This window comes from Wyeomyia smithii, chromosome 2 (assembly GCF_029784165.1).
Source record: "Wyeomyia smithii strain HCP4-BCI-WySm-NY-G18 chromosome 2, ASM2978416v1, whole genome shotgun sequence".
Classification (NCBI taxonomy): Eukaryota; Metazoa; Arthropoda; class Insecta; order Diptera; family Culicidae; genus Wyeomyia; species Wyeomyia smithii.
Genome location: NC_073695.1, coordinates 6160844 through 6177112, shown reverse-complemented (window position 1 = coordinate 6177112; position 16269 = coordinate 6160844). Strand labels below are relative to the sequence as shown.

The window sequence follows — 16269 nt, the reverse complement described above, 5'->3', positions numbered from 1 at the left end:
CATCCACTTCTCGCTGATTGTCAGCCACATCAGCACCTTCTTGGAGTACTTGGTGTATGAAAGAAACTTCACCTTGGTGCTTACTTCCTTCGTGGGGTAAGTAAAATAAGTAAGTGCCCTGCCAGTCGTTGCCATCCAGGGTGAGACAGGTCTCGTCGTCCATCACCACCGCCACGTCGTGATTTGCCGGGAATATCGATTTGACCATCTAATTCAGGCATTGCCGCTGCGTCATTGCCTGCAGCTCCGAGACTAGTCAACGGGACTGCTGCTTCCTGACGTGTTTGTCCATGTTCGCCAGGCATTATTTCACTGTTTGGCAGGTTGCACGGACTTTAGTGAACATGAAACTAGCTTTAAATTACTGTTTTAAATGTACGTTTATTAATATTCCTTACAGACCGTTATTTTCATGGCCCGACCGATATCAACGCTAACTTTCCAATCTCTCTTTGTCTCGTTCCCTCTTCTTTTCTGCTGAGCAATGTTTCCAGAGCATAAGACCCCTACAATCCCCCCCTTAACTTCATAGAACTAATGAGCTACATAATCCTTGAACTTGGATGGCTCAAATCGTTGACGCTTCGAACGAATTGGCGTTTTATTGCTTTCTGGTGTGATGTCTGGGTTGGTGGATGCGGGTTGACCACCTTCCGAACGAATTGATATTTTGGTGTTCTGTGGTGCGATATCAGCGCCATAGGCTGTAGATGAAGATTGAACATCGTCCAAATCCTCCGACGGTTCGTGCTGATGTGATACTGGTTCAATAGTGTGTCCAGGAACCCTTTTCAAGTGTGTGACGTTGCGTCGGAGTTCCGTACCTGATAATGTCGAGCGAATGATTACATCCGATCCTGTTTTCTTTACTACCTGGAATTCTTTGGGCGAATAGTCGGCTTGCAGCTTATGATCTCTCCTCATCCTTTTTACGAAGACCCGATCACCTTCACGAATTTCACTGTATTCTGCCCGGCGTTTCATGTCTGTGTACTCCTTCCCCTTTTGTTGCGAAGTTTGTCGAAATCCCTCACCGCTTCATCATCGGTATGAACGGGAACACGGGGTAGTTTGGTCTTAACGCGTCTGCCAAACATCAACATAGGCCTGGATGACTGTCTCTTTCCGGACAGGTGGAAGCGGCAGAGACTGGTCTTATTGCCGAAGGCTGGGAAACCGCCAGGGGACCCATCGGCATATAGGCCTATCTGCCTGCTGGACACCGCGGGCAAGGTGCTTGAGAGGATCATCCTCAACAGACTGGTGAGGTACACGGAGGGTGTACACGGTCTGGCAAGTAACCAGTTCGGCTTCCGGAAGGGCAGGTCCACGCTGGACGCAATCTCTTCCGTCATCAAGACGACGGAGGTAGCAATCCAGCGCAAGAGAAGGGGAATACGCTACTGCGCAATCGTCACGCTCGACGTGAAGAATGCGTTCAATAGTGCCAGTTGGGACTCCATAGCGCTCGCGCTCAGGAGCATCCATGTACCGGTGTCGCTGTACAAGATTCTGGAAAATTATTTCCAGAATCGAGTACTTGTTTACGACACGGAGAAGGGTCAGAAGTGCGTCCCAATTACCGCAGGAGTTCCGCAAGGTTCTATCCTGGGCCCGGTGTTGTGGAATGTCATGTATGACGGAGTGTTGAAACTCAAGTTCCCTGTAGGGGTTGTGATCGTCGGCTTTGCAGACGACATAACGCTGGAGGTTTACGGCGAGTCTATCGACTCTGTATACGCAAGGTCGAGGACTGGATGCGCTCCAGGAAACTGGAGCTCGCGCATCATAAGGCGGAGGTCACGGTTGTGAACAGCCGTAAATCGGAGCAACAGGCGGTGGTCAGAGTCGGAGACTGCACCATCACCTCGAAGCGATTTCTGAAGCTCTTGGGGGTTATGGTGGACGACAAGCTCACGTTCGGGAGTCACGTCGACTATGCCTGTAAGAGGGCCTCATCGGCTATTGCAGCACTATCTCGTATGATGTCCAATAGCTCAGCGGTTTATGGCAGCAAGCGAAGACTTCTTGCCAGCGTGGTTTCGTCCATACTTAGGTATGGTGGGCCAGTGTGGTCCAGAGCGCTAGGTACTAACAGTTACCGTGGTAAACTGGAAAGTACCTACAGGCTCATGTGCCTGAGAGTTGCGAGTGCGTATCGTACGGTGTCATACGATGCAATCTGTGTATTGTCCGGCATGATGCCTATCAGCATCGCCATCAAGGAGGACAGAGAGTGTTTCGACCAACGTGACACAAGGGGCATACGAGGTACCAGAAGGTCATTCTCGATGCTCCGCTGGCAGCGGGAATGGTCCAACTCCACAAAGGGCAGATGGACGCACCGACTCATACCGGAGATATCCGGCTGGGTCGGGAGACGACATGGTGAAGTGAACTTCCACCTGACACAAATCCTGTCAGGCCATGGTTGTTTCAGGCAATATCTGCACAGGTTCGGACACGCGGTGTCCCCCATGTGTCCCGAGTGCGTGGAGGAGGAGGAGACTGCTGAGCATGTCTTCTTCGTATGCCCCCGTTTCGCAAGAGCGAGGAACAACATGATGGCTGTGAGCGGGCCTGGCACTACTCCGAACAATCTAGTCCGGAGGATGTGCGACGACCCGGACATCTGGAACGCGGTCTGTGCGGCCGCCTCTCAGATTGTTCTGGAGCTGCAACGTGTGTGGCGGGTCAACCACCAACACGCCAGTGGTAGCTAATTACCAGTCTCCAGGTAGTTAGCTAGGAGGTTATAAGAGTAAAGAGGGTGCATCACGCACAAAAGCCACTCCCCGACGTAATACTTAACCGTCGTTCCGGGAAGACCAGGGCTGGAGACTGGAGGGGTTTTAGTGGGTCGGGACAGGGATCAGTAGGTGTCTGGGCGAGTGTAACTACCCCAGCATCTCTCCCCTAGTCTCATCCCCACACCCTGAGTTCTCTTCTCAGGTGTCTGTTTGCAGATTTCCCCGCCACCTTTAAAAAAAAAAAAAAAAAAAAAAAAAAAACATCAACATAGATGGCGCTTGTCCGGTGACCGAATGATTTGTCGCGTGATAGAGCAGCAAGTAGTTGTAAAGTTCTTCCCTCCAATTTTTGCCAAGCTCCTGGGCGATTCGCAATCGTTTAAGAATAGAACGATTCTGTCGCTCTACCTGTCCGTTCATCTGCGGCCAATATGGAATGGTGTTAACCAGATGTATGTCGCGTGTCGTGCAATAATCCCTGAACTCTTGACTGGAGAATTGAGGACCATTATCCGCCTTGACCAGAGTCGGAATCCCGAAGCGGCTAAATATCATTCGTAGACTGTCAATCGTGTTCTGCGTATCAATACACGTCATCTCGCATACTTCTAAAAATCGACTATAACAATCGACTACAACGAGTAGATATAGTCCCTCCAGAAGCGGTCCTAGGTAATCAATGACTATGTCTTCCCATGGTCCGGTAGGAAGTTCCTTACGAACGAGTGGCTCGGGAACATTGGTAGCTGACACTAAAGTACATCCTCTGCAACCTGCCACGAACGATTCCACATTCGCGTCTAGCTTCGGCCACCATACCGACGTACGTAGATGCGACTTCATCATATTCACGCCAGGATGACCATCATGGGCTGTGTCAAGAACGCGTTGGCGTAAAGTAGTTGGCACTACTATGCGATCTCCTCGCAGCAGTACTCCTCCAACGTTGCAGAGCTCTACAGAAACGATACGATATTTAATAGGTAGTAAATCTAAGCAATCATTTTCCAAGCAATTGAGAACATTTGAAATTTCTTCATCATCTCGTGAAGCTTCCACTAATACGGACCACGAAACTGCGACAGTTGAGGCACTCACAGTAGCGATATGTTTGACAATGATTTCTTCTGCAGAATCGAAAGGCTCTGCAGCTGTATTCGGGCGCGACCTAGGAGTAAACAAATATGAAAGAGCCTTACAATCTGTTACTAGATCAATCTTTTTTCCGAGTAAGTAAAATTGAAACTTCTCAACTGCCCAGACCAATGCTAGTGCCTCCTTTTCGGTCTGACAGTAGCGTTTTTCGGTCTCCGTTAAAGACTTGGAGGCAAAACTGTTGACCCTCTGGACTCCGAACTTATCCGTTTGTACCAGCATGGCTCCGAGCCCCGTAGGACTGGCATCCGCAATCACTGCTGTTTGTGATCTTGCATCATAGAATCCTAGCTTTCGCACATCCGCCATGGTACGCTTAATCGTTTGAAATGCCTCTTCGCGCTCTTCCCAAGAAAATCTTGCACCCTTCCTGGTTAGTTCTCGTAACGGTTCATCTTTTGATGCAAGATCCGGAATGTACTTATTAAGATAGTTTGCCAGCCCTAAAAAAGCTACGGACTACGGCATCGTTAGATGGCCGACGAAAAGATAAGATTGCAGTTACTTTTGTGTCCGATGGAGCTATGCCAGTTTGGCTGATTTTATGACCCACAAATTCAACCTCTTCAGACCTGAACAAACATTTGTCCCAGTTGAGCTGGACTCCCCTATTCTCTAGCCTATCCATAGCTTGTTTGAGTCTAGCATTATGCTCCTCCAGGTTTTTTCCTACTACGAAAATATCGTCTAAATACCAATGTGTCCCATTACAACCACATAAGATTTCATCAACCACTTTTTGAAATATTTCTGGTGCGGTGACAAGGCCAAAAGGAAGGCGTTTAAATCTGAACAGGCCTTTCGTAGTTATGAATGTAAGTATATCCCGAGACTCCTCATCAACTAGCACCTGAAGGAAGGAGTCTTTAATGTCTAACTTACTCCAAATGTTGCCACCTCCCAGCCTAGCAAGTATCTGTTCGATGACTTGCATTGGATGATGCTCACGTAGTACCGCTTGGTTCACTCTTCGGAAATCTACACATAGGCGGAGCCCTCCTGCGGCTTTAGCGACCACCACCAATGGAGACACCCACGTTGTTGGACCATTTTTAGGTTCAATAATGTCTCGGTTAAGCATCTCGTCAAGTTTACGGTTTACCTCTGCTTCAAGCGGTATCGGGAGTCGACGGACAGGTTGCACCACGGGTTTAACGTTTGGTTGCATGTGAACATGGACTTCTACATCTTTAATGCAGGCAAAAGGATGCACTGTGATCACTTGGTTCACATATACTCCTACCTTCAATACCGCAAGCTGTTTCGCAGTTTTGTCGCCGAGTAAACATTTTTGTCCTTTTTCCACAACATAAAATTCAGCGATTGCCGATTTATCATTTATCCGGATCTCTGCTGTGAATTTACCACGGATATTTAAAGGTGCATCGTTACTATATGCAAGGAATGTGCTATCTGTCTTTCTGGAAGATGATAAAACTCGAACTTCTGCCCTTTTCAGACGCTCCCAAGCATCCACGGTCAGCATATTGGCATCTGCCCCTGAGTCGACAAGCATTTCTAACTTAACTCCTCCTACATCGAACTCAAGAACGTTGGACTGATTCCCAGAGAAGAACGCGTAGTATACTTTGTTGTCTTCTGATTTATCGGAGGCTACAGCGCTGACTTCTTCGACTGCGCGAATTTTCTTACTGGGGGAAGGACGAGTGTGAGGATCCTCGTGAATGCCTCTATCTCTACGCGAAAATTTGCATTTGAATTCAAAGTGCCCAATACGCTTACAAAATCTGCACCGCTTTCCTCTTGCAGGATAATCTTCCGAAGATTAGTAGTGACCGGTCTTGCCGCAGTTGAAGCAGACAACATTTGAAAAATCTCTAGCCGGAGGACGTTTGGGGCCAAAGGCTTCCGAGATACCCCTGCTTCTACCGAATCTCTGCGTAAACTTTTCCTTCACCGGATACAATGTCTTCTCACCAACAGTTTTGGACTCAGTTTTCAAATCATTCAACTGAGAATCGACTCCTTCCAGACTATTAGCAATTTCCACGATTTCATCTAACGTACGATCTTTCTGCAACAACCTTCGGCGAAGTTCATTCGATTGACACCCCTCCTGTATAACATCCGTAATCATAAGATCCATTAGTACACGCCTTGTCGACTCAGAGTACTTCTCAAACCCGCAATATGCCGCTTGTTGCCGTAGACGAACCATGTAATGAGCAAAACTTTCCTCTGGCAACTGTCTTATTTGCCGAAGACGATGACGTTCCAAAATATCTGGTCTTGTTGGCTGAAAGTAGTTATCCAATGCCGAAATAGCCACATCGTAGTACTGCTTCTTGGTTGCAATCACCGGAAAATTGCTTGCCTCCGGAAGGTTGCGAAAAACCTTGTCCAACTGTGGACCTCCCAAGTACAATAGCTTAGCGCGCTTCTTGAACTGGTCATCGATGACATTCGCTTCGAAATATCGTTCGAGTGAACTTTTCCAATCTCGCCACTCATGGTGGAGTCGAGACTTCGCAATGTCCTCGCAACGGAATTGTTGTACTCGTCTTGAATTGTCCATCTGAAATAAAACATAATCAATTGAATTTTCACCAAATTCGAAACGTTTGCCCCATGTATCTTCATGTTGCCCCTTGCATAATCATTTGCCCCATGCATTATCACAATTTGCCCCATGCATAATCACTAACTCTAAAAAGAAACATTCAACTACCTTCCTAAACTCATCATGCAACTTCTGCAAACAACAACCCCTTTCTCTCCTTACAAAAACAACAGAGTGTCATCTTCAAATGCAACTGAAACCAATTTTCAACGCCAAGGTCATGAACAACGAAGTGTAATTTTCAAAAGCAACTCAACCCATCTTTTAACACCAATACAAATGTTCCAAGTCGGCCGTCGCTATGTGTGCTCACTCTCATTTTTTGAGTTCTTTTTTCTCGCCATGATCAAGTAGAGAAAAAAAACGCCAGAGCTCTCACTCAGCCACGCAAATGTACTGACCGAAACCTCCATCTTAATTTTTTTAGAGCGGATTTTAAAATTAACAATTTAACAACATTTCCCTAATGTATTCTAATTCTAATAGCTCACACTGATTCACCGTCGTCGCCAAGTTGTAGTGAACATGAAACTAGCTTTAAATTACTGTTTTAAATGTACGTTTATTAATATTCCTTACAGACCGTTATTTTCATCGCCCGACCGATATCAACGCTAACTTTCCAATCTCTCTCTTTGTCTCGTTCCCTCTTCTTTTCTGCTGAGCAATGTTGCCAGAGCATAAGACCCCTACTTTTAAGAACTTTTCCCTCGGTGTTCCTCTTCAGCATCCTTTGGAGCTTCTTGTCGCAGAGGGTCGTCAGCAGTCCGGAACCGGGCTTTCTTTCAATGCTCTGATTGTTGTCCAATAGTGCTAAATGTTCAGATGCCGGAACGGGCGTATCCGGTATCCATGAACTGCCGCACGCTGTCCTTTTTCGACGCAACAGGGTACCGTTCTTTCAACGTGCACACTTCTGAACGGAGTAGCTTCACTATTTTCGACATCACGGCTAGAGTTTGACTGATGGAGCTATCAATTTTTTTCTGCTGGCTCACTGGTGATAATGATTGATGCTGTGCGTGTAGAGGTAAACCCATGAAAAATCGGCAATTTTTGTCCATATTTTTAGCGCAAACGTTATTTCAGGCTAATTTAGAGGATTGTTGTTGGGATGTTCTTGAGAACAATTACTACGTTTTCCGATTTGTACTAGTCCATGGCCAGTTAAGCGTAATGACACGAAGCAAGGTCGGGCCAGCATATTACAGCAGTGTTATGTTGACGAATCAGTGGCAACAAATATTTTTTCAAGCATTCCTTTCTGGCATCCACAGGTTGCTCCAAAATCTTCAAGCTTCTCAAATGTTTCCGTGCTGAGTGAAATAGTGCGCGTAATAACACTGCTGCTTCAATGGTCACCGCCTTAAGCTCAATTTTCATGACTATGTGTCGTTTCAGTTGTTCTTAATGTATGTGTTTGTTATCTACACATGCAGAATTCGTTGATCTAAATACGACCCAAGCATTGTTTTTCAGCTCAGGTGCTGAGGAAGTATAAAATGAAAATCGATAATTACAGCAGAGAAAACCAACCCGTCATTTTTGATGGATCCAACCCGTGCGTTGGAGACAAATGTCTGCAAGATCCAGAACGGGACTTCAATACGACCCACGTGTCGTTCTGCTCTCTCAATCAACCTTGGTGTAAATTTGGTTCTCGTTACAATAAATTTACCTCTTCGATAAACAATCCGGTTCGAAGGGCCACAAAATGTGTACTACTATTTCTGCTATGCGCCTGCTGCGGTTGAAGGTTGCGAAAAAAAGAGAAAGATTGGATAGCAAACCATGTGACAGTAGTCGATATAACAGTTAGCACAGTTGTAGTGATACAAGATAATACACCAAAGGAAATGCGTGCGATCAATTCAGTTGACTGTTTATTGAATCCTCAAAAATTGTGCTTTGTAAATTTACCGCAAGAACAAATTGCCTGCCACACCATCACTTTTTTTTCTAAATTTTTCTAGTGAAAACTGAGCTATCCACCATCCATTTTCACGAATTGTGTAGTATCGCGTTCCCGGAAATGCTTTGTAGTCCAACTTTGAATACGTTGCGTCGTCCATCGTAATCCAGTATTTGTTCTCGGCGAAAATTGTGTCGTACAGCTTTCGCGCCCGTGGTTTCACGCTGGCTGCCTGTGCAGGCCTTCTCTCTGTCTGGCTGCTTCTGTCTCTTGTACGTCTTCGATCCAATCTTCATTTGGATCGCTGACCGATGGACTTCGAGTTGTTCAGCTTTTTAACTGCATCGCGAACTGAGAAACCTTTTATTCTAGCAAAGCAAAATTTGTACGATTTTGTTGTTGTCGTTCCATTTTTCGTCCAGGACTACGCATCTGCTACTGAAACACTTTTTTTTTTTGCTGCTTCATACTCTGAGTAGGACGTTGTAGTTTTAACGGAAACATGGCTGGACGAAAGCATTCTATTTTCCCAGCCTTTTGGAAGCTCATTTAACGTTTTTCGAACGGATCGCAGTAGAGTGAATAGTGGAAAATCACGAGGTGGACACTGCTGCTGCATCGATCCAGCACCGATAAACACCGATACTAACAGATCACGTTGGACCGCAGCTGGGAGTTCCCTGTACGACGCATTCGTTCTCCATAGTTTAATCAGACAAATAGAGTCGAGGATTCTCGCTCGAGAGCTCTTGATCTAGTCCTTGCGAACGAGCCGGCATTTCAAAATTGCTCTGTGATAGAGGCCAACTATGCTATGGTGAACATTTCCCCGGATCATCCTGCTTTGGATGTGACGGTGACCGAGGAAGTGCCCATTGTCTTTGAAATAGCATCAAAACGACGTGGATTCCAATTTCGGCGGGTTAATTACGATGTTCTGAACGAAGTGTTATCAGCAATTGACAGGTATTGTCGACATATTCAATGCAGAGATACGAACAGTAATCGAAGTTTACTTCCCATTTCAATGATCACCGATAAAACCTGCTTGGAACAGACATCTCTGTGAATTAAAGCGCCATAGACAGGCTACTTAGCGAAACTATAAAAAAACATCTCACGTTTCTAGTAAAGAACTAGTTTAGGCTTGCTAGTAAAAGGTACAAACTGTACAACCGATTCCTGTATTCTCGTTACATTGTCAATGTTCCATGCAATGAATAGCTCTCAACTAAGCAATGAACAGCTCAACTAAATTTAAAGAATGAAATATTTTTATCAGATATAATCTATATTTTGTCACTTGAGCTTTCATCGTTTCGCTCCAACTTGCTCTTAAACATTTGTTCTTCCCAATCATCGCATCATAACTCAATATAAACTACAGAAGCACATTTACAACAATCGTCAAGGAACATTTCGGATCAACAACTCCCGCACAGAGCAACCCGTATAGAATCACAGCGATCTTTATTCACCTGTCATAAAACGAAAGCGAAGTCGTCGTGTTTTCTAACAATTTTTACCGTTATTTTTATTTGTCATGTCATCCCTCTCTCTGTTTTGCGATTTTGTTTCATAAATAACATTAAAATATAACACTAAACACTAGGCGGTAGGGACTTACTGGCTACAGACGTCGAGAACACACTTGACAACGTTAGAAATTGATACAGAATGAAGAACATACTTTCCGATCAATCTTCAACGCATCGCAAGCAGGTATAAATAATAATAAGCATAATGTACAAAACGATCAATTTGATTCAGGCACTAGGAGACGAAAACGAGAGCAGATGAAAGCATAAATTAAGGCTGTTCACTCGTAGCTTCGTGTGTTTGCTTCGAGCAGAGCTGGGTGTGCAAGACGCGTGAATTATTTCACGCTGAACTGTCCGAGCGGAAAGCAAGGCGGAAATGTTTCACACTAAAGCTTTAGTTTCTTCGCAGAGAAAAGAAAGAAAAGCGTTTCTCGCTTAGACTTTCGTTCAAATCGTCATCGCGCATCGAACGAGGTAAAAAACAGCGAGGACGAAAACGCCTCAAATAGGTATCCTCATGGGCCGTTGTCCCGGCCCGTGCAGAACCGGTTTCCAGCTGTTCAGCGATGAAGACGATGACGAAGAGGATGGTGCACTGTTGCGACCAATTCGATCGATAGGTTCCGATGGCGTTTCCTGGGCTTCTACCTCACCGAAGAAATCGATTATGGGGTGGTAATTGTAGTTGATCCGCTGGTGCCCGTTGGTGGTAGCGGCCGTCGTAGTCGTTGTGGTCGGTGTCGTCACCGGAACGAACGGTGTAGCGTCGGTGGTATGCGGGGCAGGTTTCTGGTGGGGTATCCGAAAGTGATGTGGTTTTTCCTTTTTATGAATAGTTGGCGGGGTGGTAAAACGTTTGCGATGTTTTTCCGGTGCTTGTGTAGGCGGAAGCCGGTCGTTTTTTACAACCGGAGGTACGACCTGGACCTGGTTGATGCGGATGTCGGTTTCGGCGATGTTTTGATCGTTGTTTACGTTGATTTGCTTTCGAACCGGAAGCCGATTTCGATTCGGCTGCACCTGAACGGTTCGTTTTAGCGAATTGTCGTTGGTAAAATGTGGGCCCCTCTTGAATGGGATGTGGAAGCCAACGTCGTTCGGTGGCGGGCTCAGGTACGTGTCTAACACCTGAGATGGCATGTAATGTGGGTGTGATGGTTTCTTCGGATGCATCTTCGGTCGCTCGAATCGATTTTTGTGGAAGTGTGGAGGCGGACTCGGTGGTACCAACAGAGCGTTTTCGTACTTTGGTGGTTTCATCCGCTGGAATCCATTGGCAAAGTGGTAAGCGATGTTTTCTTGTACGTTCTCCGGTTCATCGTTGTCAAACTTGAGCGTACTGTAGTGAGTGTTTTTAATAAAATTACTGGCGGCTAGCGAAGGGTCTTCGAAGGATTCACTCTTGGAGTCGTACTCATTATTAAAGTTGCTTAAAGGGGGGAATGATTCTCGGTATCCGTCAATATGGCAGGAGCAGCAAGTGGGAACCTTGAAGATATCCACGTGGAGACCACGAGCAGTATCCCAGCTCAGCAATCGGTGATAATTATAGATTTGAACACAACGTGAGCGAAAATTGTCCGTCAAATAGGTGCAGCTGTCTTGGGGTGTTCTGAATAAGAGAAAAAAAAATATTAAAAGCATTAATTAAGCTATTACATATGCATTAACTGAAACAAATGCATTCCAAACTTCCATGATTTTCACCGGGTACTTACGTGCACTTTTCCAGCCGCAATGTTTGCGTGTGCTCTCCAGTATTAACGATGTACTTCCACTCACCGGTGGCCGAGCGTGCTTTTTGCGGCCGTGCGTAACGGATGATGCTCGGGCACATACCACCACCAGACTTTGAAGGGTCATCGGAGCGTTTCCTAAAACGAACGGAAAAGAAAAAAAAGACGAATACACGTTACGAAACATGATTCACACACACGCGTGGAGACAGAAAGTCTTTCGGTCGCGGTTTTGATCTTTACGTCAACTTGGTGTTGATGCCACTCTCGATTTCCTCCGGCTCGAAGGCGTTCTTGTCAAACTCGTTGGTCTTGTCGATGTACTCCGCCAGCAGGGCTCCCATAGCGCTCTTGTGCCGGGTGATGCTGTTCAGGATCTGAGACCTGCAAACGGTTGAAAAAAATAAATGGTATTATGGTTTTGGAAAATTAAACAATGAGCAAAAAATGGAATCGTTACGTGGATTATTTACTATAATTTAACGTTGCGTGTGATGCATAAATTGTCGGAAGTTTTCACCTTAATTAAAACATTTTACTCATTTGTATAATTATCGACACGAGGGAAACCCGAATTTGACTCCTCTCTACCTATTTTTTGTCAATTATTGGAAGTGCGGATTTAATTTTTATAGCTCGAGTCGCAAAGTAAACTAAAAGAAATTAATGACCTGTAATGCAGTTTAATCGGTTTTAGACTGAAATGTGATAGAGGCCGTATAACAAACTAAAATTGCAGTTAAATGCAGTGTTTTATTTCACTACAATGCCAACCGAAATTGTTCTTTAAAACGCGTTCTGAAAATGAAACAAAATAAGTTGCAAACTATCAAATATATTTAATACCAATATAGTTCACTTACGTGAAATTATGAAGACAAATTGAAAATGACAGAAGCGTTAGTCACCTTTTCGACCGCTAGGTGCGCCACTTCTGATTTTGTTCTTCACGACATGCGAAATAGAGCAACTTTTGACAATAATATTACCCTAATGAGTACACTGAAAAAAAATCACATTTTATTGTGAAGTGGACTCGGCCGAATATTTTATAATAATAAAGTTCGCCTATGCATAAGGCAATCCATGGGTGGTGTTCCACGGTTTGTACGTTTGTCGACCTCCGAAAATATTTTGAGTTGTAAAATGGCGACTTCCGGTGACTGGGAAACTGCCGAAAATGACCAAATACCACCTAATATGGGTTTTTTTTAACTAAAATAACGCTCAGAGGCCAGAAATTGTCTCGAAATGCCAGTTTGAAATCCAAGATGGCGACTTCCGGTTTTTGAAAAATCAGACAAAATTTTGAATTGTAAGATGGCGACTTCCAGTGATTGGAAAAAAGAGGAAAATGACCAAATACCACCAATATGGATGTTTCTTTAACTAGAATGACGCTCAGAGGCCAGAAATTGTCTCTGAATACCATTTTGAAATCCAAGATGGCGACTTCCGGTTTCTGAGAAACAGCGAGATATGACCAAATACCATCCTATATGGGTATTTCCGAAATCGTGATGATGCACTGAAACCACAAATCGACCTCAGACAACATTTTGAGTAGTAAAATGGCGACTTTTGGTGACAGGAAAACTGCCGAAAATGACCCAAAAACAACCAAATATGGGTGTTTCTTTAACCAGAATGATGCTCAGAAGCCAGAAATTGTCTCCAAATGCCATTTTGAAATCCAATATGGCGACTTCCGGTTCCTAAACAACAGTGGCAAAAGACCAAATAACACTCATTATGGGTATTTCCGGGATTGTTATGTTGCACTGAAGCTACAAATCGACCTCAGATAACATTATGAATTGTAAAATGACGACTTCCGGTAGATGGGAAACTGCTGAAAATAACCAAATATCACCCAATATGGGTATTTCTACAACCGGCTGATATCCATCCAATATGAGATGTTTCGATACCAGAATGATACACAGGAGCTAGAATCGACCACAGACAACATTTTGAATTCTAAGATGGTGACTTCCGGTTTCTGTAGAACAGCCGAAAATGACTAAATAACACCTATTATTGGTGTTTCTTAAACCAAAATGACGCTCAGGTGCCAGAAATTGTCTCCAAAAAAATAGCCTAAAGGGACCAAATACCACCCAATATGAGTGTTTCTTTAACCAGAATGATGCATGGAGCTAAAAATTGACCTCAGACACCATTTTGAATTGTAAGATGGCAACTTCTGGGAAACAGCCGAATACTACTGCATATGAATATTTCCGTAATCGAAATAATGTATAGAAGCCAAGCATTGACCCTGGACACCATAATGAATTCGAAGATGACCACTTTCAGTTTCTGGAAAACAACGAAAATAACTGAATACCACCTAACATGAGTGTTTTCGGAATAGAGGTGATGTACTAAAGGCAAAAGTCGAGGATGTTGTCATTCCGATAAAACCAATAATTTCAAACGATATAAACAAATCGCAAGAAATCAATGAATTTGGAATGTTGAAAAATATTGAATCAAACACAAAAATAGGCGGGACGAAGTTTGCCGAGTCAGCTAGTAAATACATAAATATGCTGGTTGAAGCAAAGCTGCAAGTGATGAATACGAAGATTAGAACTCGAGAGCAAAAAATTCGGAGGGATAAAAAACAATAAAAATACTTTCAAAAAAAAAGCAAACTAAACATTAAATAATAGTTTTTGCATAACAGTTGTTATCACTAATTATGTTTGTTTTGTTGAATATCTTTTATATATAATATAAAAAAGCTTTTAAACCAATTACAACATGATATGTATCCATACTCAAATTGTTAAATTGATAGAACATTCAAGTGTTATCTAAGCTAAAAGTTGCACAACAACCATATACGACTATTGACAACTATTGTGCGGTTTCTCCTTTTATCTTTTTCACGAGGTAATTGAAATATTCATTTAATTGTACACTTCGTGGCCTGATTATTGAGCTTGAGCTTGACGGCAGCACATTTCGTAGTTGCTTCCCGTGATGGATCTGAGCTAGTGAAGTTACACAGGGAACCACGTATATAGCAACTTGGGATTTGTTTACCATTTACACGTCGTGGCCTGATTATTTGAATATTTCTTCTTCGTGCCTCGATAAGCTACATCTATTATATTATCAATATTTAACTCCCGGAATGACGTTAGTTTTACATACAAACAATATACGCACGAAATCTGCAACATATTTTTTTCTGTGAAAGTATGAAATTGAGTCAACTAAATCTAAAATTGAGTAAATTCAGTTTCGTGTGTGAGAATGTCACACGCTCACAGAAATTCAACAACAATGCACAGTGATACAGTAAGGCAATATAGGCGGACACGAGTTTTTCGATGCGATTTTGTGATTTTAGAGTAAAATTTTTTTCTAAGAACTTGTTTCTTATATTTAGTCTATCTTTTTAATGTGCAAATGAAAATTAGGGTGGTCCTGAAATCGACTAAATGAAAAAACTAACTTTTTATTTGCATAAATAAATGTATACATTCATTGGCACAGTTGTAGATCAACTAATTTTAAGCAACTTTCGGTATTTCTTTACAATACTTATACAATATTTGTTCTATCATATGATACCAAAAAATATTATTTATGTTTGCCCTAAACGGAGACATCAATATATCAAAAGGGCCTATTTTTAAAATAGAAATAGTGAAAACTCTTCATCTATATAATATATCGACAATGTTTTTTCGTCAAAATTGGCGTATTTTTGATTGAAGTTACCGAAGAAAACTTTGTTTTTAAATTAGAATTGAAAAAATAGAGCGAAAAGACTGTTTTTGGAAACCAAATTTCATGTCTACAAAAAAGTTTTTTTTACAAAGTTACTTAGAAATAGTTGGTCTACAAGTTTGCCAAAGAATGTTTTATTTCGTTGATTTAGGACCACCCTAATTTTCATTCGCACATGAATAGAGGACTATGTATAAGAAACAACTTTTTACAAAAACTATGGCTTTAAACCGCAAACCAAAATCGCAACGAAAAGCCTATGTCCGCCTAAATTGCCCTACTGTACCACTGTGCAATGAGTTTAGTTACCTTTTTCACCACAAGAGGGGGTGTTCCCTGTCTGTCTTCACGGGAATATATGGGAAATTCGAGAGTGAACTATATTGTTATTTTAAGATATTTGCTGTCTGTCTTCACGGGAATATATGGGAAATTCGAGAGTGAACTATATTGTTATTTTAAGATATTTGAAACTATATTAAGCATGCATACTAGCATGTATTTAAACAGCAAAGAGTACCAAAATGTATTCTGAAATGGTTTAAAAATTCTTTTTAATATGTGAAAGGGTATCGAAATGCATACAAAATTGTGAACTGAAGTTCAATGAAATGAGTACCTACCAGAGAGGACAAAAAAAAACATGTACGAAATTGAGTTCCAAACAGAACACTGAAAAATATACTTATTGTTTTACCAAAATGTGCATCTTAACATGATTCAAAATGTGTTCCAAAATGAGCTCACATATGCATCAGAAGTCCAAAATGTTGTCCAAACTGAGCTCATATTGTTTAAAAAAATTTCAGCGAAATGAGTTTGAGTTTTGCCAACAAATGAATTTGAA

The 16269-nt window shown here is 42.8% G+C and overlaps 2 protein-coding genes across 5 annotated transcripts in view; both read right to left on the bottom strand.

Annotated features, from left to right (window-relative positions):
- Nucleotides 1–534: 534 nt before the first annotated feature.
- LOC129725467 (uncharacterized protein K02A2.6-like) lies at nucleotides 535–6899 on the bottom strand. The gene is made up of 5 exons (XM_055681343.1): nucleotides 6888–6899; nucleotides 5813–6441; nucleotides 4788–5602; nucleotides 3159–4300; nucleotides 535–1002 (listed from the first exon to the last, which is right to left on the bottom strand). The coding sequence occupies exons 1-5, from the start codon at nucleotides 6897–6899 to the stop codon at nucleotides 535–537; spliced, it is 3066 nt and encodes a 1021-aa protein (XP_055537318.1).
- A 2952-nt stretch (nucleotides 6900–9851) lies between these two features.
- Nucleotides 9852–16269, bottom strand: part of LOC129723941 (neurotrophin 1) — a 65270-nt gene continuing 58852 nt past the window's right edge. For all 4 annotated transcript variants that reach the window (XM_055678439.1, XM_055678440.1, XM_055678441.1 and 1 more), the window contains 3 exons: nucleotides 11919–12059; nucleotides 11658–11813; nucleotides 9852–11551 (listed from right to left, as the gene is read on the bottom strand). In XM_055678439.1, coding sequence (XP_055534414.1) covers nucleotides 10441–11551; nucleotides 11658–11813; nucleotides 11919–12059 — 1408 coding nt within the window. In that variant the 3' untranslated portion in view covers nucleotides 9852–10440. The remainder of the gene's footprint in view (nucleotides 11552–11657; nucleotides 11814–11918; nucleotides 12060–16269) is intronic.

Bases quoted from the DNA above. Each gene is read 5' to 3' on its own strand.
- LOC129725467 (XM_055681343.1), bottom strand. The intron at 4,301-4,787 runs GTAAGTTAGACA...TTGCATCAAAAG, and splicing joins GGGAGGTGGCAACATTTGGA to ATGAACCGTTACGAGAACTA. The intron at 1,003-3,158 runs GTAGAGCGACAG...TCGCAACAAAAG, and splicing joins GGCCGCAGATGAACGGACAG to GGGAAGGAGTACACAGACAT.